This window comes from Zootoca vivipara, chromosome 5, assembly GCF_963506605.1.
Source record: "Zootoca vivipara chromosome 5, rZooViv1.1, whole genome shotgun sequence".
Lineage (NCBI taxonomy): Eukaryota > Metazoa > Chordata > Lepidosauria > Squamata > Lacertidae > Zootoca > Zootoca vivipara.
Window position 1 is genome coordinate 70,885,438 of NC_083280.1, and position 24,417 is coordinate 70,909,854.

The window sequence follows — 24,417 nt, forward strand, 5'->3', positions numbered from 1 at the left end:
CCCACCGCCACCACCAATGAGTGGCAGGACATGAGACACGCTGGGGAAGGGGAGAAAGCCCTATTGCACAAGCAGAAGTCCTCGTGTTGGGGTTCCACAGATGAGGCTCCTTAAGTGAATACCACCCATAGGGTTGTATTCAGTGTGTTTTCAGGACTACCCTATTCTTGTGAATGTGATATGTCTTAACTGATTTTTACTCTGAATTTTAAAGTGTTGCAACCCACCCTGGGACCTGCTGGTGAGGAGTAGGCGCAGGTTAATTCTGTGTCCAGGGTGACTGTCTACCAGCTCCATCTGGTACGCAGGCTGAGACCCTACCTGCCCCCAGACTGTCTCACCAGAGTAGTGCATGCTCTGGTTATCTCCCGCTTGGACTACTGCAATGCGCTCTACGTGGGGCTACCCTTGAAGGTGACCCGGAAACTGCAATTAATCCAGAATGCGGCAGCCAGAATGGGGACTGGGAGCAGCCGCCGGGACCACATAACACCGGTCCTGAGAGATCTACATTGGCTCCCAGTACATTCTGAGCACAATTCAAAGTGTTGGTGCTGACCTTTAAAGCCCTAAACGGCCTCGGTCTTGTGCACCTGAAGGAGCATCTCCACCCCCATCGTTCAGCCTGGACACTGAGATCCAGTGCCGAGGGCCTTCTGGCGGTTCCCTCACTGCGAGAAGCAAAGCTACAGGGAACCAGGCAGAGGGCCTTCTCGGTAGTGGCACCCACCCTGTGGAATGCCCTCCCATCAGAGGTCAGAGAGATAAACAACTCCCTGACATTTAGAAAATACCTAAAGGCAGCCCTGTTTAGGGAAGTTTTTAATCTGTGATATTTTAATGTATTTTAATGTGTGTTGGAAGCAACCCAGAGTGGCGGGGGGGGGGGAACCCGGCCAGATGGGCGGTGTGACGACCCGGGTCCCACTCTGCCTTACTATCACTGCGACACAGGAATCCAGAGGGGAAAACACCCACCCTCTTCTCCTGCCGCCTCAAAAATAAACCCCTTTTCCTGATGGGTTTCTAAGTAAGGAGAGCCTTCCAGCCTACGTGACCTGGTACCTTAAGAAACTCTAGGCTGTCCCCCAGGAATAACCTCTTGCCTCCTGTAAAGGGTCTCCCTCAGTTGGATTCCCCCACTGTAGAAGTTTGCCCTAGGCACTCTGGCAACTTCTTGGCACCTCAGGTTACCCTTCTAAGCCTCCTCCGTGTGACTTCAGGACACAAACCACCACCTCCCTGCCTGAGGTGAGTTTGGCCCTCTCTTAAGTCACCACGGCTGTGAGTCCTGGTACCTCGCTGGAAAAATACAAACGGACCTCTTGTTGGCAAAAACAGAGATGAAGTTTTATTGTGTTAAAAACATAAGTGATTCTTTAACGTGTCATTTATTAATTAGCTTTGTTCCAGTCGTACAAAATAAACTCAGTCAAACATTTAACTTTAAGTTTTCCTAGCCTCTTAACTGTCTTCATATAAGCCACCACATAACATCACACCACACCTTCCTCCCTCTCCCTCCTAACTGACCAAACCAACCCTCCCTCCTTTCAAACCGGGCACAGTCCCGCCCCCATCAGAGTTCTATGCCAGTCAGGCTGGAGGTGGGTTAACTCTTTGCCAGCCGGGCAGAAATAAACATTTTAAAAGTGCTTCAATTTGTCACAGGCGGGGTATAAATATTATTATTATTATTATTATTATTATTATTATTATTATTATTATTAACAATAATGGCCATGCCTATCTTTGACCCATTTATTTCAGTGGGACTTTGAGTAGGACAGAGTTGGAGACAACTACTAGATACAGGAAAGTATGTGGGCATTCAGAGTCAGGGAAATAAGTTTGTGCAAACCTCTTTAAGCATAGACTGTATAGTTTCAGCATTTCCCCATGGGAACTGGCATACAGGCCAGGGGCCCCTGGATTTCCAGGCTTGGGTAAATTGTGCCTCATTCTACCCACGATTGACCCCTGATCTGTGCATGTTGCATGTTTCCCATATTCCCTTCTGTGTTCCTATTTCTTTGCTCATCACCCCACATAGTATCACCAGGAGGTTGGCAGGCAGCAGGCAGCGATGAGAATCATGGCAGGTCACTCTGATGCCTTGACAGGTTTTTGACAGTCAGTAATTGCTTTCCTGCTACAGCTCTTTTGAGCAGAGAGTTTCTGGCCAAAGCAATTTGCTTCCCATCAATTTTATTCCCTCGTTTTTAAATAAAAAACCTCCTCCTCCAACAACAAACAAACCTGGGAACCCCTTTATTTATCAGGCCTGGTGTCAATTCTCTTTGCAAGGGCACCCTTGTCCTGCAGAGAGTGACATATTAAATGGAATTCTCCCTCCCCAGAAACACCTGTTACGGCTTTCCTCCCTCCCCCCCTACCAATGATATGCTCAGCATTAGCTTTCAATTGCTGCTAATAAGCTTTACTGAAAGACTCTAGGGAATGTTTATTTGTCATGCACCCTTCCTCCACAGGCAGGGCAGTATATTATTATTCTATGAGGTTATCCTCACAATGAGAAGCTGAGAGAATGGTGAAATACTTGCAACTACCTGCTGACCAAGGATTTGAACCTAAGTCGACCTGGTCCAAAACCAATACTCTAACCCAGGAGTTGTCAACCTGGTCCCTACCTCCCACTAGTGGGCGTTTTAGAATTCTAGGTGTGGGTAGGGGGTTCTACAACACAAGCTGAATCCTCCTTCCATTGGGCACTGGTGGGCGGTAAGGAAATTTTAACATCAAGAAAGATGCATTAGTGGGTGGTAGGTTTAAAAAGGTTGACTACCCCTGCTCTAACCATTACACCAGTGACAAGTGGGAGTTGGTTAAGATCCTGCAGAATAAGTCTATAAAGTTGCCTAAGCAACTTGCATTTTAAGGAATTGAATATGATTCTCCCATGGATTATTTACTGGGAAAGATGTATAAAGCCCAGCTCCCAGCACACTCCTTGGGAGTCTCATTATCTTTCCAAACCATGTCAAAGATCTAAAGTGTTTTCCAAACTCTTTGTCTTACACTAGGCAGAATTAACTTACACATGCCCCCTTTTGGTAACTGTCATCTGACAGTAATAGCTGTTTGACAGCGGAATAGACTCCCACAAGAGGTGGTAGATTCTCCTTCCTTGAAGGTTTTTAAGCAAAGGTTGTGTAGCCACCTGTCATCTATGATCTAGCTGAGATTCCTGTATTGCAGAGGATTGGATGAGATAACCCCCAAGGTCCCTTTCCAACACTACAATTCTGTGACTAGAAAACCACAACAAGGGTTTTGCTCTTTTAGAAAATTGAATTGTATCATTGACTTTAACATACGTTTTGGTTTCCCTGTATCTTACATATGTCTTCATACTGCTCTCATCTCTAAAATTTATCATGATTGCACACATAGTTACATTAAAAGTACTTAAACACAAAGTATTGCATACTTTAACTGTAATGATGGTCTCGGCAGTCATGAGCAGTGATAGTCATTATAATTGTGGGCCTAGTGTGTTCAAGCTCTCAGTATTCCTAGTATATCTCTTCAGTGTTCCTGTCTCTTTAAACTCTTGCCTTCCTTCATCACGGCTCTCCCCCCCCAACCCCCACCACATCTTATGCTTCCCTGAAGCAGCTATGAGTAGAGCTTATCTCACGAAGTTTTAAGGAGTTATTCAATGGGGGCTCAGTGGATGATGAATGTCGAAACCATTACCGGCAAAGCACCGGGGCTCCATGGAGCTGTTTAAAAATGCATTCTCCCATGTAAATTTCTGCTCCATCAATCCTTATGACATGTCAAACATTGCTTTTGTTTCCTGAACAAATTGTACGACATGCCCTTTTCTGCAGAATTGTGCACAAGAGCAGAACTGCTCCAAAGCTTCGCCTTCCGCTATTGTCTCTGAGCAGGTTTTATGGCAACAGCTGCAACTGGGCTGATTTTGATCGCAAGTGGATGACGGATGGAGTGGGGTGGAGGAGGAGGAGGAGGGAATGATCTGCACATGTAATAGATGTGGAAATAGTTCGGCAAAAGATAGGCATGCTTGAGAAGTGTAGGGAATTATGCAAGGGAGATGCACAGAGGCCAGCACTTACGAATGCATGCACTATAGCTTTGCGTGTGACCAAGCAATAATAAATAATAAATTTCCCAATAATACCCAATCTTATCCATCTATTTTAGCCACACTTTTCCAACACAGAATACCCAGGGAATGTTTGCAGCACTTTCTGATGGCCTGCCGAAACTTTTGAAAGCTGTGCAGGCGGATCCGTGCCAGAATTGCTTAGTTGCCATAGTGAGACTTAGGTGTGCATAGGTCAAGGCAACAGGAACCAATACTGCTGCCACCGTTGTTGTCACCTGGATCTTGGATTAGGAAGACCCTTATGCTGATCCTATGAGATGCAGTGTACTCATAGCAGTGCTATAAGGAGCAAAAGGTTGTCTTTGATCATTGCATGTATGGAGGTGAGACTACTTGAAAACACTAAAAATTTATTGTCCATGTTATGGCCGGCACCACAATAAACCAAGAACACACTGACAGTTCAAAATGGGCATATGCTGTTCCATGTTTCATGAATACTTTCTGTGCATGTTTGCATCTGTGAATTATTTGCAATGAACTTTCTAAAGTGGGTCACAACAACAGCAGCTCTCTCACCATACTTATATATGGTAAAAATAATAATAATTAAGAGATGGGTCCCCAAATGCATATTGAAGGCTAAAGGCTACTGGCGCAGACAGTGCTGAAATTTATGGACCAATGACCTGGCTCAGTGAAAGGCAGCTTCCTGTGAGATATAAGAGTATGAGATATAAGAGTTCACCAGGCAGAGGGTCTTCTCAGTAGTGGCGCCCGCCCTGTGGAATGCCCTCCCATCAGATGTCAAATAAATAAATCTGACATTTAGAAGACATGTGAAGGCAGCCCCGTTTAGTTTTTAATGACTGATGTCTTAATGTATTTTTAATCTTTTGTTGGAAGCTGCCCAGAGTGGCTGGGGAAACCCAGCCAGGTGGGCGGGGTAGAAATAATAATAATAATAATTATTATTATTATTATTATTATTGTAGTGTCTAGGATCCCTGGCTGTGTGCCTTGTTTTGAATGAACTATGTGAGAAACAGAGGATAAAGAAACATGGGGACATGTCTTCAGCCTCTATAGTGTGGCAAAGATGCAACCCAGTACCTATGCTATCTTGACAGCGTAAGCATCCCTGCCCCCGAGTAAATCCATGGGATTTGGTGACACTGAATACTGGATTTAGATTCCTTGTTGGCTTTCTGTCTCTTTGTGTAGGGTATGACCCACTGAGAAACTTCATCTTTACTAGAAAAGCAGGCATTTGCTGAAATGAAAAATCGCAATAGCCACATAATTAAAGGTGCCCAAAGTGTGTGTTCTGACTTCTCTTCCTTGCCTTCTGTCAAACAACAATAACCTGCATTATTTCCCGTGTTACCTCACTAAGACATATGAGCCTGCATCCCATGACTTAGTAACTCCTTCAGTTTCTAAAAGACCCCACTCATCCTGCTCCTGCTCCAGTTTACACTGGTGTAAATAAAAAGTAATCCCTTAGAATTTATTCTGGGAAAGCTGGACCTCAAGTGAACTGAGATGGAGAGCAGATTGCTTTTTCCATCTCAAGACAATCACAGCCTGAATGTGTCAAATGCATTTTGCCTTGGCAGTGCAATGATGTTTTTGAGTCTGATGATTACGCACATTATTGCCGTCCCGGGTAAAACGGCAGATCCATCACCGGCAGGATGGGTGAGAAAGCAAGCTGCTGCCCTTGTGCTTCTACAACTGGAAGGTAGAGCAGCTGGTGAAATTCTCTCTGTGTGTCTGTCTGTCTCTCAACAAGATAAGGAATCGGGCATGTCTGAGATGGCTTAGTAGGTATTGTTTAACATAGTAAGAAATTGCAGAAGTCGGGAAGTGTGTGGAGCCCAGCTTCAGCTCCTCCAGGGACTGTGAATTAATCTGATTGGGCTCCATAGAGCCACTCTCCCAACCTTACACCGTATAACCACCTTTTAACCACCTTCTTACAGCCCCTGCCCCATGTGGATGTCATTAGAAGAAAATTATGCTTCTAGCATTGTCCATCACTAAAATAAGCACTTACAAATGCAATTATAAAGAGCCTAATGAAGAAATTAGTTGTGGGTAATGCCAACATTCAATAGCATCATCAAGCTGGGTGTAAATCATTACCTCAATCTTTACATTTGGAAAGCCTACTTGTCTTCTTGTTTCTGTCCTTTAGCTGGCACTAAATGAGAAGCAAAGGGTTGGCTTGCACCTGCAAGGTGTGGGTGGAAATCAGGAGAATGGGCATATGCTACGCTACATAAAATAATTTGTGATGATCCAGGGTGCCCATCCCATTTTTAACAGAACAAGCTGATTGGCTTATTATGGCCTGGTTTCCATGCAATGCTAAACCATAGTTTAACATAAACTGTGGTTTAGCATGCATGTGTTTGCCTCGCCTCCTGACTGTGGAAGAAAGAAACAAGCTGCATTCTAGCTTGTCATAACATGTGAAGACAGGCTCGTGGTTTGTTTCCTCCAAAGAAACCGTGATCAGTAAGCCAAGGTCAAACTTATTATTGATTGATTGATTTTAAACCATTGTATAGCCTTGCCTACATGTTAGAATTACTCATGTTGGAAGGCTAGTCTTCTTACCTAAACTGCCAACCTGTTTCTTCTTCTTAGTCAACTGGATCTACTTAAAATAATACCACTAAAGATTATAGCAGGATGCAGGACAGTACAAGGCATTGCCACTAAGTTTGTCTGCCTAGGGGACATGCATGCTTATTTCAGCATGTGCTTGGAAAGCTCATGATAGAAATCATGCATATGAATGCTCATGCTACATTTCTTAGAAGATAATCCCATATGGATTTAAAGTAGGCAATTAGGACCTTCACACACACACAACCCAATCATTTTTCTTGAAGGCGCAAGCATTTTTTATGGCAAATGGAATGATGCATGGAAAAGGGAGGAGGGTGTTGGCAAGTGGGAGGGGGTACATGTGTGTTCTGGGTTCTTTAGAAAGAGGAGATGGCCGAAGTGGCAGGAAAGTGGGCTTCTCCATGGCACACATCTGATGTCAGAACATGTGGGATGCCCCCACCCCCACCCCCTAAGGAAAGGTTGGTGCCTCAAATCTACACACCTGAACAAGGCTACTGTTCTCGAGTTGGATACATCAAACCACAGCATCTCACAAGGAAACATTTGGGTTGTGCACATGGGTTTGAAACTCAGCAGAACCAGAGAAAATGGTAATGTGTACACAGCCCAGGGCTCCATCTTTTAACAGGGCAAGAACTTCTGAATTCTGAATTCTCTTCCCTTGTGATAGGGACCAATCAACATATCACAGGTCCATAGAGCTGACTAGAAGTGTAGTACCTGTGATTAGCTAATTAAGGGAAGTCTAGTGTAGGAGAGTTTTCCCATTCTCTAGGTTGCTTGGTTTGAATTAAGCACTCTTAAGTGTTGAACCATTCCTTTTTCCAAGGGCATGATTTCTGCCTTATGTGTCCATCGAGCTTGTTTTAAAATGCAAGGCTATGGAATACACATGAGAAGGAAGCCAGTACTAGTTTGTTGATTCCCAAAATGTTGACAGTAGCCATTTTTAAAACTCCTAGCTAAGCGACAGTTGAAGGTATCAACAAAGCTTTTATTGGACACTGCCTGTGGATGAATGTAACATAAATCCTACATGAGTTCTGTTGGCTGCTGATTTGTTTCTGGATCAAATCCCAAAAGTTGAAGACATGCTGTATTACCTCCATTTGTTGTGCCCATACCTATTCATATCCACTAGTTTCAGCTTCCTTAAAAACTACTGTTTTTCTCCAGCCTTGGTGCTGAAGGCCAGCACTGTTTCCGAGCACAGGGATCATATTTGGTCAATCCCTCATGTCTCTTTTTTTACATTGCAACTGGCAAACCATTATTACATTGTGTCTGGCAATGAATGCACCCACAATCAACAAAGAAAAAGGAGACTGGAGTGGGTGGTTATGCCTGAGTAAGTCTATAATTTAAAAATTATTCTAATAATGTTTATGGGGATTTTAGACTCTGTCTCTTAACTCTGTGACCGTTTTTAAAAATGGGGGGGGGACATGAAGCATAGAGTTGTACCCAGAAATCGGGCCCCCTTTTTGCAGAATGGCTTGTTCTCCAGGGACTATTTGGCTGACGGACCATCTGGATACCTGCAGTCGGATGAATCAGCCACATTAGCTTGCAGCAGCCTGAGAGCTATCTGCCAAAGGAAAGTATAAACTGAACATGAGGAAGTGGCCATCTTGCATGACCGACTCGTTAGCCTTCTCCCCTAATGAGGTGTAACACATTTTATCCAAGGATACAAGGAACCCTTTCCCAAAGACATGTTTGGAGCCAATGAAAACCGAAGTCTGATTTTTGCGAGGCCATACTGTGACAATAACCCACCCAAGAGGAAATTGCAACTCTCTTAGCCTCCAGCTGGCAGGGCAGGTTAAACACCTGGAAAGTATGCTGCATGGGATTGAAGGGTTGCAAATTGATAGGTACATCAGTATCCTACCAGGCAACCCCTGCCAAACCAAGCAGCAGTATTGCTGACTAGAAGACGGTAGAATCAAAGGAAGAGAAAGCCGTTGGTTGCTTGTGGGGGGAGGCAGGGGAGGAGAGAGAGAGAAACCAAGCAGATGGCACATTTTGATCTCCTTCCAACAATGTTCAAATCTTCTAAGTTTATCGTACAAAATGCTTAAATATCAAATAGTTGGCCGACCCTGAGGTGCAAAGGTCCCTTAAAAGTCATACTATGGTATTTCACCCTCCTAACTTGGCCTTTTAGAACTCACTGTGAAACGTTCTTACTCTGACGCTTTGTAATCCCTTAGCCAGTTGGTGGGCTCAGGCAAGTAATTGGGTTCGAATAAACTCATGAGAGATTGTTGATCTTAATTGACAGGCCTCAAATCTGGGGCATTGACCCGTTAACATGTTTGCAACAGCATTTTCCCCTCAGTGAAATTATGCAGTTAAAGAACAGGCAGAGATGTGTTTGGCGTTGTTTAATTATTAATGCTGTGCTGTGCTTCCCAAAAATCAGAATGGGTTTTGTTCTTTGACGTACAGTGAAAAACCACAAGGATTTTCACTTGAAAGTGGAGCCGTGTGCAAAGGTCCTTGATGATGATGGCTCAACAGTGGTGTGTCTGTTTTAACGAGTGGGTGGGTGCGTGCTTGCGTACACTCACACACACACCTGCAGTAATGCATATGATGTCATCCATCTCAGGGCACCTCCAGATTGGTGTTCTTTTGCAGGTGTATTATGTGACATGTCACTGATGCAATAATAGTGCATTGATGGTGGATATATCCTGGGCTGCCCACATAGTTTGCTTTATTAGTTGTTCTGCAACACCTCTGCAATGTTAGTGAATTATTGCTGTCTGGAGCATCCCTCTTGCCATATACCAGAACCAGAAACCCAAAAGGGGGGGGGCAAGAAGAATACTTATGGTATGAAAAATTATGGGTTTTCAGGAGGAAGCTGTGAGGCATGCACTAAAACAAAGCAGCATATCTGCCCCAAAAATTTCGAAGGTACAGATAATATTGATATTGAGCTCACAATACAATCATGACCACCAGTCATTCCGAAGGCACAATAAAAAGCACATCAAGGGTGGAGGGAGGGGGCTAAGCAGTGCTGTTTTGCTAGAAAAAGAGGTGACAGAACTCACCACGAGCACCTCCCTCGTGCTCTTAGAATGTCAATGGTGCTCACCCGAGAGGTGACAGAACTGTTGTTGTTGTTGTTGTTGTTTAGTCGTTTAGTCGTGTCCGACTCTTCGTGACCCCATGGACCATAGCACGCCAGGCACTCCTGTCTTCCACTGCCTCCCGCAGTTTGGTCAAACTCATGTTGGTAGCTTCGAGAACACTGTCCAACCATCTTGTCCTCTGACGTCCCCTTCTCCTAGTGCCCTCAATCTTTCCCAACATCAGGGTCTTTTCCAAGGATTCTTCTCTTCTCATGAGGTGGCCAAAGTATTGGAGCCTCAGCTTCACGATCTGTCCTTCCAGGGAGCACTCAGGGCTGATTTCCTTAAGAATGGATAGGTTTGATCTTCTTGCAGTCCATGGGACTCTCAAGAGTCTCCTCCAGCACCATAATTCAAAAGCATCAATTCTTCGGCGATCAGCCTTCATGGATCCCCTTCATGGATCCCCTTCATGGATCAATGCCTTGTCGTGGCAAAGGGGCTTGAATAACTCAGAGAAGCTATGAGCTATGCCATGCAGGGCCACCCAAGATGGACAGGTCATAGTGGAGAGTTTTGACTAAACGTGATCCACCTGGAGAAGGAACTGGCAAGCCACTCCAGTATCCCTGCCAAGAAAACTCCATGGACAAAGACAGAACTGAGTTCCGGTAAATTCCGGCTGGAAAAAAAAGCCCTCAAGCTAAAATGAGATTAACATCTAAGTGAGAAGTTAAGTCCGAATGGCATATTGGTTGTGGGTTGTTTTTTTTTTACAATTAAGGTTTAATTTTTACACAGATAAACAAAATATTATGTAGAAGGTATATAATTAAATGTAACATCGTGTGCTCTGGAAAATGCTGCTCAACCAGAAGTGATGCAAACATGCAACTGACCAGGTTGAAAAGGTATTCAGTATATAGCTGGATACGTATATAACATAGTTTTCTATATTTTCACTTACACCTGTCTCAGGCTTCATGTATTGAAGCCACTTTCTTCAGCCCCTGCATCTGTGTCCAGCCATAACTACCATCACTAAGCTTAGAATAGAAAAAGATCCAAACTTTTGTGGTCCCCTCATCATAGTCTCTTCAAATATAGGCAAGGCCAAAGGTATATAAAAGAAAGTTGGAGCAGAACTCTCAAGTGTATGTAACTCAGAGAGCCCTTTTGATTTGGGCATGAAGTGTGTTTCTTTACACTGCTTTTACTCACATCCATCATCCTATAAGAAGCTCGGACAGAAATCAATTTAGAAAATAAGTTAAAAAACAAGATGGTTTGGTATTTTATTCCATATTTCTCATTTTAAAATAGAAATTTGTCCCCTTTGCCTTTGCTGCCATTCATGCATATTTTATATATTCATTAGAGCCGAGACTTTAAAACACCCACAAATCTTGCTTTGCTCACGAAGAGTGACACTGTGAGCTTTACCCGTTTTCCTGGGAAGGCTGCTGTTATTTTTTGCCATGACCAGATTGTGAAATCTGTCATAGCTTTATAAGATTTGCAAGGACATCATCCTGGTGATGAAGGTCTCAGATTCTACCGAGAGTGAGACTCCTTCCTGTCTCCCCTTACAGTTACTTATGCATTAACTTGTAGCACTCCTAGAAAAGTTGTGAATAACAGAGACAACAGAACTTCATGATCAACTACCGGTATGCCCCTTGTATACCAGTTAGTGACAACTATCCCATTGATTTTAGGGACCCAGGTGGCGCTGTGGGTTAAACCACAGAGTCTAGGGCTTGCTGATCAGAAGGTCGGCAGTTCAAATGCCTGCAACGGGGTGAGCTCCCGTTGCTCGGTCCCAGCTCCTGCCCACCTAGCAGTTCAAAAGCACATCAAAGTGGGACCGCTCCGGCAGGAAAGTAAACGGTGTTTGCGTGCGCTGCTCTGGTTCGTCAGAAGCAGCTTTGTCATGCTGGCCACATGACCTGGAAGCTGTCTGCGGACAAACGCCGGCTCCCTCAGCCTATAGAGCGAGATGAGCGCCGCAACCCCAGAGTCGGACACGACTGGACCTGATGGTCAGGGGCCCCTTTACCTTTACCTTTATCCCATTGATTTAACTTGGTATTATCATAAATTGGGATGTACAAGCATTCCTCAGTCCATTTACACTTCCATCTGGTTTAATTCAGCCTACATTTTCAACTGCAGTTGTTTGTGTGTGTGTGTGTGTGTGTGTGTGTGTGTGTGTGTGTGTATTGCATAAGTCTGTGTTCCCTTTCATTGTTCACTGTTGCAAAAATATACATATTTTTACATAGCCCAGAATAGACAGACATATCAACATATATTTACAGATTAATTACTTTTCCTGCATGTATCCTTTTAAAGATACCGTAATGCAATAGGTAGCCCTGTTAGACTTGTCAGCATTAAGAAACAAGAACAGCAAAGAGGCACCAGTATACATTAATTAATACATAAGTAATGTTTCTTGCAAATTAGTTTTTGTGTCTGTGTTTGTGTTTGTGTCCCTGTTTTGTTTTTTAAAACCACTCAAAGATTCATGGTTAGTTGTTTTAAATTTTTTAATGTTGTTTTTAATCTGTAATCTTCCCTGGAACCTTAGAGTGAAGGGGTGGTGATAAATAGTAGTAGCAGGAAAAAGAAGAAGAATTATTGTGGAGAGCTAAGATAAGTAGCTTTCTCAGTGAGTCACTACAACAATGTGGATCAAATTGGTGTACAGAAATAGACCTTGTTTTCAATGGATTCCTCTGACATCCCTAATCATAAATACAAATAAACGATGTGTGTGGATGTGTGTATACATGCACTCATTCTTTACAAGTACCGGTACCAAAATCTAAGGAATGTGCCAGTAATACGTAGTAAGAACAGATTCATGATAGCATGTTCCCCATGTACAGCTTCAAAAAAAAGGTGACGGGAGGAGTTAACTTTAAAATGTGCTGAGAAAAAAGGTATGTTTTATTCATGAAAGCAGCTATTGTGCTTAGTGCATTTTAAGTATAACCACTCTTATCAGAGGTTCATCTCACAAGTGCTCTCCCAAAACACAAAGGAACTCCCCGTTCAGGAGATAAAGAAGGGATGATAATTCCTATGATTTATACTCCAAACACATCAGGCATAAATAAGAACTGTAAGCAGGAGTGCTTTCCTCAATAAAGCATACTTTTTCTTAAGCACCTGTTGAGATTCACATCCTATTCAGGGTTTGGTAGTGTAGATCCTCCTCCATAGAATTGGCATCCTCCAGATGTTTTAGATTACAGCACAGTTATGCCTGCTGGGGCTGATGGGAGATGTAGTCCAAAAAGGGAGACAGCCTCTCCATGGAAATGGCAGACTGCACAAAAAAAGTATATATCTCTTACAAAAGAGACAAAAAACATTTTATTCCTGAGGTGTGAAAGTTGATTCACCACATATGAATGTGGGATCGTTGATGACATCGACGTGTCATTAAAGATGAGAATTGACTCCAGTTACCTGAATCAGCTCCTTTGTGTAAATAACACACTTGTCAGAAACCCCCCTGGCTGTTTTCTTTTGCAGCTTTCATCCATGGCAAAGTTACAGTTCTTATCTAAAGTAAAGTTCCTTAATGTGAATTTTTTTATCTTCTTTCTGTTTATGCTCTTAAAGATGAAATTCAAGCATCTGGGCTTTCATGGCTGTTTTCCTTGACTTTTTCAACCTTACAGGTTTTTGACTCAGGTATATTTTTCATATCAGTAATTCTCCGCTCCTTCCTCCTGGGCCGTGTTCAGAAAGTGGTGGGGGGGATGAGTGTTCAGACCCCTGGGCTCTCACTTGTGGGGTGCCTCAGGGTTCTGTCCTCTCCCCCATGCTTTTTAACATCTACATGCAGCCGCTGGGAGAGATCATCAGGGAGTTTGGGCTGGGTGTTCATCAGTATGCGGATGATACCCAGTTCTACCTCTCTTTCAAATCAGAACCAGTGAAGGCAGTGAATGTCCTGTGTGAGTGCCTGGAAGCGGTTGGAGGATGAATGGCAGCTAACAGATTGAGGTTGAATCCTGACAAGACAGAAGTACTGTTCGTAGGGGACAGGAGGCGGGCAGGTGTGGGGGACTCCCTGGTCCTGAATGGGGTAACTGTGCCCCTGAAGGACCAGGTGCCCAGCCTGGGAGTCATTTTGGACTCACAGCTGTCCATGGAGGCGCAGGTCAATTCTGTGTCCAGGGCAGCTGTCTATCAGCTCCATCTGTTACGCAGGCTGAGATCCTACCTCCCTGCAGACTGTCTCGCCAGAGTGGTGCATGCTCTAGTTATCTCCCACTTGGACTACTGCAATGCGCTCGACGTGGGGCTACCTTTGAAGGTGACCCGGAAACTACAACTAATCCAGAATGTGGCAGCTAGACTGGTGACTGGGAGCGGCCGTCGAGACCACATAACACCGGTCTTGAAAGATCTACATTGGCTCCTAGTACGTTTCCGAGTACAATTCAAAGTGTTGGTGCTGACCTTTAAAGCCCTAAATGGCCCCGGTCCAGTATACCTGAAGGAGCGTCTCCACCCCCATCATTCTGCCCAGACACTGAGTTCCAGTGCCAAGGGCCTTCTGGCGGTTCCCTCGTTGCGAGAAGCCAAGTTGCAGGGAACTAGGCAGAGGACCTTCTCAGTAGTGGCGCCCGCCCTGTGGAATGCCCTCCCACCAGATGTCAAAGAGAAAAACAGCTACCAGATTTTTAGAAGACATCTGAAGGCAGCCCTGTTTAGAGAGGCTTTTAATCTTTAATCGATTATTTTATTCTTCTGATGGAAGCCGCCAAGAGTGGCTGGGGAAACCCAGCCAGATGGGCGGGGTATAAATAAATTGTTGTTGTTGTTGTTGTTGTTGTTGTTGTTGTTGTTGTCTCTGCGTGCAGAGAACATACATAATAAGTCATGGTGTGCAAGCGGCAGTATGTTTTTACTTAAGAATTCCAACAGGAATGATTTTGAAGGTTGCAGAACTATGGAAGTGGAAATAACAGTTACACTGGAGAAAACATGGTCACAGATACCAAACTAGATTTTTAGCCTATGAAGAAAGTAACTTAACGGTATATGGGTTGATATGGTCCCTATAGAAGCCATGTTGAGTCCAAATCCTATCATCTTATAAAAGTCACAGATCTCCCTAACATATGCATTTGGAATAAAATGTAGCTTTCTGGAAGCGATGCATAGGTGGTGATAACTGTTGCCGATGCCAGTTGTTCAGGATAAAGGTGTGAGGGACTCACAAAGTGAAGACAGTTAAGTAGTAAGCTGAGTAGACAGCTGAGTAGTAAGAGAAGAGGATGTTTTGTCAGACGTGGTGATACTTCTTTTACAACTTTGTATCGTCTTCTCATTTTAATTTTAGTATATTTTAAATTTCTGTGAGATTCCTTGAGTCTCTTTTATAAATATGCATTGAAGAAGTGTAATAAACTAACTACAAAACTTTGGAAAAGAAATGTCCTGGAGTCCACATGGGCTCAATTTGTAAGCCCAAATCAGAGTGATTAGAAATGGAAAGTTCAACAAATTTACTGCGAGCTGATTCTGGCTAAGTTACACTGTCTGTTTTCTATGCAGTTTTAGCTGGCGGTGGTGCCAGGAAATGGATATGTAACTTAGAAGAAAGAAGTGATACTATTAATAAGATTAATGGTTCTGCCCTAGGCCAGCTCGATTTTGATTAGATGCTCTTGCATGATTTTCAAATATGCTTTAATATACTATGAGATTTCCTTCTCATAAAATTTTTTACTACTAGCATTGATTTCTTTTCTTAATTTTTAGGCTACAGACAATGATGTGGGCTCTTATGGGAAAGTTAACTATTATTTCAGTGATGATCCTGACAGGTAAGTACCACTGCTATCTCTAGGGCTTCCTCAATTTATCCTAGTGTGGTTCTGATTCTTGTCGTTTATAGTGTGCATTTCCTTCCTTCGTAGCAACAGATAAGAGTTTTCTATCATCGTACATTTCCCGGGAGTTGATCTGAAAAGTGGGTATTCACCCAGTTTAAAAAATTGCTAGTTCTGGATTGGTCTGAACGTGTCTCTCCTTTGCTTGCTGGCAAAACCTGGTGAAGAAACCAGGCAAAGAAAACCACTGTTTACTATCCAAGGAACAGGGCAGGCCCACCCATGAGGCAAACTGAGGCCTCATGGATATTCGCAGGGGTAGCAGATCCAGCCACCAAGGAATGTATCGCCTGCTGCTGCTGCCACGGTACCAGTGATTGTTGTAGCCCGCTCCTTGGAGGCCGGATCTGTCACCTTCTCTTTTCAACAGCCACCCGCCCAATGCCACCTTCACAGCGGCCTCTTGGTGAATAGGAGTCACTGCTGGTCTCTTCCCACCCCTAGGGTGGAAATTGCAGGGGCTAACTTCTGGGGTGTCCTGGGCTCTGCACCCACTTGGCATGATTCAGAGCAGACCCCTTTCCTCCCCACAACAGCCTTTGATTCCCACTTCAACCTTCAGGTAAGGTTGATTTGGTTCCACCCTCCACCCCTTGTTCCCAGTGTAAATTCCAATGTAAAGTTTATGTATGAACTACTTATGGAGCAAATGCTATAGTTCACATTGCAAACTAATTATGGAGCAGAACTGCCAAGTTCTGGCCATCCTGCATCCAAGCTTACTGGCCTTGCATTGGAGTATCCAGAACTGAGGTTGAGCTGACCTGAAAAAAGTGTCCTTGTTTATCAATATGGGGAGAGGGCTTAAGGGGTGGGGCGCAGGTAGCCCTTATAAGCGTTCGATTTCCACCTCCCCAGCTCCTGAATCCTTTCAGACGACAAACCCATATGCATAGCGGAGGTGGCTGCCCCAATACGAAAGGAATGGGCAGAGAATTGGCTGGGTTCCAGGCCACAAGCTGCTATGGCTTTACGTAGGACCCGAGTGAACTGGGCACGCGTGAGTTTGGACTTGTCTTCGTGAACCAACAGCGGGTCAGTGCCAGCTGGCCTCAGGGAAAGGAAACGTCTTAGATCTAGCACCGGACATGGGCCTTGACTGCCAGTTGCTGGCAGGCGAATGGTGGCACCCATTCCCCGCTGGTCAGTCTTTGATCGTCGAATGTGCACGACCGCTAAGGAATTGGACAAGGACACATCCTGCATCCTGATCCCCCGGGAAAGACCATTAGGGTGGTCTTCGCACACTACTTCTCCAACCCTTAGGGCTCCAAAAAATGCTAAGGAAAAGGCTGCTGCAAAGAGACTAGATTCGTAGTCGGACCAGCAGAGGGCGCGCAAGTGGGTGTGAATTTGACACAGCAGATCAAACGTGATGGGCCTTCTTGAGTCGCAAGCCGGCGGTTGCAACCTGCGCCATCCTTCCATGGCCCTGCGAAGATGGAAATTATCACAGGGGTCCCTGGAGTATAGTGATTTGCAAAAGAATGATATGGCTGCTGTGTGCAAATTAAGTGTTTTCGCTGCGCGACCCAGATCCCTGAGGTGAACCACATACTGCATGACCTCCCTTTCTGAAGGGGGGTCAAGCGGTGCGGGAACGGGACCTTTACGTCTGAAACTTAGAAATTCGTTCCACGCGCGCCTATATGAGCTCAACGTGGAGGGGGCAACAGACGCAAATACTCCCTTCAAGATTTCTCGCTCCCAAGGCTCCATAGGGACTCCGGGAATGGCTCTGGCCACTGCTGTGCCTCCGGTGCCAACGAGCGGAAGCGGTCCATCTGGAAACGAGACAATGCATCCGCGATATCGTTATTTACCCCTGGAACGAACTTTGCTGTGAATTGCATGTTCAGTTGCAAGCTGCGCAGCACAAAAGCCCGAAGAAGGGCAGAGACTCTGTTGGAACGGGATGATTGCCGTGAAAGAACACTAACCACCGCCTGATTGTCAGTCCTAAAGCAGACCCGGCGGTTCCTGAATTCCTCAGCCCACAAGTGCACCGCGGCGACTATTGGAAAGAATTCTAAGAAAGTTAAATCACGTGTGATGTCTGAGTCATGCCAACTTGCTGGCCAAGGCTGAGCGCACCATCTGCCCTTAAAGTAAACTCCAAAACCCAGGGAGCCTGCTGCGTCCGACTGCACCTGGAAATCAGAACTCAAGCTCAGATTGTCCTGCCAAAGTGACACCCCGTTGAAGTGGTCGAGAAAGGTCAGCCAGGCCTCAAGGTCGGCTCTTACCCCTTTGGGCAAGCGGACTCTATGGTATGGCCGCTTGAGACCCACAGTCAACCTGGCTAGACGACGGCAGAAAGGGCGTCCCGGCCAAATGACCCTGCATGCGAAGTTAAGATGGCCAAGCAGGGATTGAATTTGTCTAAGGGTAACCTTTTTGAGGAGGATGAGCTGCGAGATTAGTTCCTTAAGGGCAGTGAGCTTATCCATGGGTAAGCGCGATGTTTGCGCCACGGTGTCCAACTCTATCCCTAAATAAGTTAATCTAACCACGGGCCCTTCGGTTTTATCGGCCGCCAGGGGCACCCCAAGTTCCTGAGTAAGGGCAGCGAAGGCCTGCATAAGGCCTGCGCAGTCCGCGTTATTTCCCTTTCCCACGAAGAGAAAGTCGTCTAAGTAATGTGTGACGCCCGCTAAACCTGTTCTAAAGCGGAGGGCCCAGTCCAGAAACGTGCTGAAAGCCTCAAATGCTGCGCACGCAACCGAACAGCCCATGGGCATGGCTTTGTCTATGAAGTACGCCCCCTCAAACCTGAAGCCCAACCATTTGAAGTCCCGAGGGTGCACTGGCAGAAGGCGAAAGGCCGACTCTATATCGCATTTGGCCATCAAGGCCCCTTTCCCAAATTGTCTTACCAACCTAACGGCTTGGTCAAAGGAAGCGTATTTCACGGTACAAAGCTCCTGCGGGATTCCGTCGTTTACCGATTTACCAATAGGGAAAGAGAGGTTGTGAATGAGTCTGAATTCACCCGGAGTCTTTTTTGGGACGATACCTAGGGGGGAAATGTGGAGTCCGGGGATGGGTGGTGCGTCAAAGGGGCCCGCCACCCGACCAGCAGCTATTTCCTTATTGATTTTCTTAACCGCAATGTCTGGCCTCTCCCGCAGAGACTTTTGGTTGGGCGGGTCACCCGACAAAGGCGGGGAAAGCACCGGGATTCTGAACCTTGAGAGAAACCTTCCCAGATGTAGGTGGACGCACTTCTGTTGGGGTAGAGGTCTAGGAGTGAACGCAGGGGGGAAAGCTTTATGGGGGAGCGTGCTATCGTTAGGGATGTGTTAGTATCTGTTTTGGCCAGGGGCTGGTCCTTGCGCACCTCCTTGAGGGTTCCTTGAGCCCTGGTTGGAGCCACCGCCTCTTCCCCCCCGAAAGGGCTGCCTCCCCTTGAAGCAAGATACCCCAGGGTGCTGTCCGAGACACTTGTCGCACTCATGCGCGTACTTACAATTGGGCCTCTGACAAAGGCCCCTGTTAAATTCCCAGCAGACCCTACGACGGGGGTCCTTCCTGGGTTCCAACCTGAGAGACTTTTGTGGCTCCGCCTGCTTCTTTTCAACATAGGGGACCACGTGGTTGCTCCAGAAGTTCTGATTCCTCTGGTCCCAGCGAGTCTTTGAGTTTTGAGAGGCGTTTCTACGAAAATCTTCATCATAGTTTAGTGCCGCTGCCTCCCCAGCCATTGAATAGGCCAACCTGACATCCGCTATGTAAGCCATCAAGTGCATGGCCCTCTTGGGGTACGCTGCCGAAATCACAGCCACCCAAATATGTATGCCCTCATGCCAATTCTCAAATGTACGCTCAGCGCGCGGGGTTCTAAACTTGCGCCTGCCATACTGCTTCCTCTTCTCCCCTTTTCCTAACATGTGCGACAAGGGCAGGAGAGTGAAGACATCTATGAAATCCCCGTTCAGTATCTTTTCCCGCTTACGGTTTGAAAGGTGGGACCCCAGCACTATATCAGTGTCTGCACAAGTGGAGACTTTCACATCAGGAACCACAGCACCTCCCCGACACTCTATCGTACCATTAAAGGACTTCCGATGGGAGCTAGCCCTCCTCCTATGCACCCAGGCCGGGAGGCCCATCTGGTCCTCAGCCACCCCCCAATAGTCCTCCATAGGGATTTCCGCGTCTGAGTCGGAAGACGTACCAGATTCATCATCGGAGTCCTCCTTCCTGCTGCGCTTCCGCTTGTCGGTCTTCTTCTTCGCCTTCCCGCCTTGATGCCCTTCTTCGGTGGCTGGGGCCACACTGGCGGGCCCGGGCCCCAGGCCGATGGCCTCTGGTGCCGAGCTTGAACCTGCAGCCGCCTGAGACCTGAGGAGATCTGAAACAGACTGAGCAGACAGGAGGGGGGACGGTGGGGGACGACCCAAGTCCTGAGAGGAGTCATGTGGACCTTGGTGGGAGATGTGAGCACCTGCTTGCGCTGCCTGCGCCACGTTGGCAACCTGCTGGGAGTTATGGATGAAGGAAGATGAACCCTGCGAGACAACACTAACCTGTTGAGAAGACTGCACTAAGGGCTGGATCTGATGCGGGTTAGCCATTAAGGAGGCTCCCATAGCCTGCTGAGAAGGCTGCGCTGTAACCTGAACCTGAAGAGGGTTAGGCATGAAGGAGGCAGCCGCAGCCTGGGCCTGATGAGGGTTAGACATGCAGGAGGCCGATGTGCCCCCTCGTGCTTCCGTGTCCTGCCGCTGACTAGGGAACAAAGCGGCAGACCCGCTGATAGCGTCCACACTACTGACCTGAGAACTAAGTTGGGAAAAATTATTCGTGAAAGACGCAGATGTGCCCGGGCGGGCACCATCGTCCTGCTGCGTGCTGGTAAGCAAGGGGCCAGGAGCTCCCCCACTGCTAGTCTGAGAACTAAAAAGGGAGAAATTAGAGGAGGTAGATGCCTGACTATTTTCCAGAGGAGTCTCGAGGACACAGGCCTGGGAGCTGGCAGCACTATTCTGCGACGCCCGGTTCGCAGAGGCGAGAGAGACACACAACGGGGCCAAAGTACTGCACAATGGACCTAGCTGATTACAGATATTCTGCAAATTAGAAGCCACCTGGGCCAAGGCTTCGGGGTTGAAAGCCGGGGCAGGGCCTGCAGCCGTGAGGTCAGTGTTGGCTGGGGGGGCTGCACCCTTGGATTTGTTGCGCAGGCTGCGGCCAGCCATGGTCCTGCGAGCTATAGCGGGCCTAACTAAGGTAACAGGCAGAGTTGAAAAGAGCCAACAAGAAAATAATGAGAAGAAGCGCAAACAAATAGGAATTAACTTACTACGTGCGTTAATTAATGCCCACGCAACCCCCAACCACGTTTAAGCAAGGCCCAGATATTTAGCAAGGTCCACCAACAATGCAGGGTATTATATAATTAAGCCAATTAATTTCCTTGATGCCGTAAAGCAACCCCGATACCAATCAACCAAATACCTGATGAATTAATGAAAGTGAATTAATCAAAAGCCACACAGGTAGAGATAAACTGGTTAAACAACAGCTGATTGATAAAGCCAGAAACCAATGTCAAGCAATTAAATAAAACGGTAACTGAAGCACCAATAAACTTGGGTAAAACCTAGCAATCCAATTTGTAAGCACTGACCGAGTACCACAGAAGCAAGGCTCAGTTTGGAAGCGGACAGAAGAGGAGCCAGCAAGAATATGCGGCCAAGCTTGCCGCTGAAGTGACCCTCCCAAAAATGGCCGCTGCAGCCGGCACACGTGGCCACTCTCAAAATGGCGGCCGCTGGGAATCACCCTCTCAAAATGGCCGCTGAAGCCGGCACACGTGGCCACTCTCAAAATGGCGGCCGCTGGGAATGACCCACTCAAAATGGCTACCACAGCCGGGACACGCGGCCACTCTCAAAATGGCGGCCGCTGGAAATGACACACTCAAAATGGCTACCACAACTGGGACACGTGGCCACTCTCAAAATGGCGGCCGCTGGCAATGACACGCTCAAAATGGCTACCGCAGCAGGGACACGCGGCCACTCTTAAAATGGCTCCCTGCGCTGCCTCAGCCAGCTCACGCGACCACGGGGGGTGTTTCTAGATACTAAATATTAATTCCCGAATTATTAATTCCGAAAGGTATGCAATGGCCCGTGCGCGGGCTAGCTCACCCCTCAGCCGATGTAGCCCCGAAGATTCCGGCGCCGCTGGCGGAGCACGAGCGGGGAGGCAGCCGCCTCGACCCTGCAGGCGATGGTACTCCCTTGCTGGACCGCTGGAAGAAGAATCGAGGGCTGGAAGCGCAGGGGGGGAAGCGCAATGCGACGCAGCAGGGCGCGGCGGCTCGAACAGCAGCCGCGGCACGAAAGACAAAGGGCGCTCCGAGACTCCCGCTCGGAGTAGACGTAGCCCCAGGCGCTTCCTTCGCAAACAGGGACCGCAGGAGAGGCCCAGGAACGCCGCAAGAAACGCGGGGGCCTGCGGGCGGCTGGAGACTCGGTTCCCTCTAACGCGGAGGCTGCCAGCGGCTGGGAACTCGGCCGAACGGAGGCAAGGAGGCGAGCGCGCTCGCAAGCCGCTTCCCAGCTGATCGGCGCTGCGTGGGGGGGGAGCCGGCCGCGGCAGACGAGGGACGATCGAGGCTCAGGAATAACGAACCTAAATAGGAAGGCAAACAAACAACAAAAAACAAAACAAGCAGCCAGGCAATGAAGGCGACGAAGGCAAAGCAAGAGCTGAACTTCTTGCTCTAGGATCCGGGGCGAAAGAGGATGCGCTCCCGCCCCGTCCCAGTTTAAATGGATGGAAGCCCCGCCCCGGCTGACCCGATTGGCCAGCCAGCTTATGACGTGGCGGGGATTCCCCCTCTCGCGAGAGGGCTGAGTCTCAGCCCCCTCGCGAGGGTTCTGTCGGGCCAAGCCCACAACCCCACCTCCGTGTCAGCGGAAGTGGTTTTATCAGGCAGCCAGGCTGGAAGATAATTAATGTTATGCTACCAGATATAAGGAAGGCTCACCAGGCTCTTCAAGATCTCTCAGTTGGCTCATTAAGGTCTCTGCCTCTTAACTGGAATAACTAGGATTCTGTTCACACACAGAAGAGATTTTCTGTCCATTTAATGTGTGCAATGATGTCCCAATGTACATATGTGTGCTTTTATAATGAGAAAGCAGCCTAGGGTGGTTGCAACTCTTGAATGGAGAAGGTGGGGGACATGTGCTGTTCAACTCCTTCCTTGCTGGCTGCTTCCTTGCTAAAAATTAGCCTCCAGCTCCATCTGCTTTCCCCCTGCTGGTTCCAGGTGTGCAATTTAACTTGGTAGGTTTCCTTAAATAGCATTTATTTGCTGTTTTGGTCTCCAGATTCTCATTGGACAAGGATACAGGTGTAATCACTTTAATTGGCCGGCTGGACTTCGAGACAACCCAACGTTACACATTGACTGTCATTGCCAGAGATGGAGGTGGAGAAGAGACCACAGGGAGAGTCCGAATTAACGTCCTAGATGTCAATGACAACGTCCCCACCTTTCAGAAGGATTCTTATTTGGGGGCTCTGCGGGAAAATGAGCCTTCAGTCACTCAGGTGGTCCGTGTGAGGGTAAGAAATTGTAGCTTAGAAAGTCCAGATGTATGTATCTCATGTGTCCAGAATATGTAGAGTGAACATTAACCAACATGATCGCTATGTATGTTGCTAGAAACTATGTCCAGATGGAACTATTTTTGCAGGTAATGTGTTCTGAGAAATGTTCATCAAGTGTACAAATTACATCAGCATTTCAGAAACGGGTTTGTTTTGTGGGGAGGGGAGCAATCCACTAGAGACAAAACTTGTCCTGAACATTCTAGGGTAGTGCTCTTTGGGTTTTTTTGCGTGGCTCGGTTTCCCCATTTTATTTTCTTTCATTCCCCCCCCCACTTGTTTGCAGCCTTCATTTCCCTGATTATCTAATGCTTTTGGGAAGAAGGGAACAAGCCCTTATTGCTGAAGCAACCAGGCCATGCTCTCTCTTGTAGGGAAGCCCATCTCAATGCAAATCTCACTGAAAGTTATGGCAGTGTGGAGAGGAACAAATTTGCAGTCAGATGCCTATTGGAATGGAGGGATCATTCCCCCCCTACATTGCAGTATTGTTAATGGTATATACTTTCCTCTTTCCTTCAACCCTTGTGACCCACCCCAATATGAAATATACTGCACTATTTTACAAAGGGGTGCAGAAAAATGCCAAAATGTAAGGTGATCATTTTGTTCTCAGGAAACGATTATTTTTACAAGACATACTCCCCTGTTTTAGCTCATCAGTATTCAAGAGGAGGAAGGTAAACAAGCCGCATAAAGAAAATTGGCACTGCCTCTCCTGACAGTAGCCCTATGGCATACCACAGAAAACACCTGCTCCACTGGGGATAATAGTATGCAGAGGTTTGGGGCATCATCATTATTGATCAGCCTTCACAACAGATTCAGATAAGCCATGAGAGGCAGATTAAAAAAAGAGAAAAAAGGCTGGTTAAATAATAATTATATTCATTTTATCTCCCATTATTTATGTGTGGCTTCCTTGAGATGTTTTTGCCTATGTTCCAAATGATTTCTTAAAAAATTAAATGATGTGTTTTTGGAAATCATTTATCAGGCACCCAGAGCAGGAAGTAAAAGCATAAACAACAAA

The 24,417-nt window shown here is 46.6% G+C and overlaps 1 protein-coding gene across 1 annotated transcript in view; it reads left to right on the forward strand.

The window, feature by feature from the left end:
• The window catches only part of CDH23 (cadherin related 23), a 398,194-nt gene that overhangs the window by 220,965 nt on the left and 152,812 nt on the right, over nt 1–24,417 (forward strand). The window contains exons 14-15 of the mRNA XM_060274909.1: nt 15,622–15,686; nt 23,102–23,339. Coding sequence (XP_060130892.1) covers nt 15,622–15,686; nt 23,102–23,339 — 303 coding nt within the window. The remainder of the gene's footprint in view (nt 1–15,621; nt 15,687–23,101; nt 23,340–24,417) is intronic.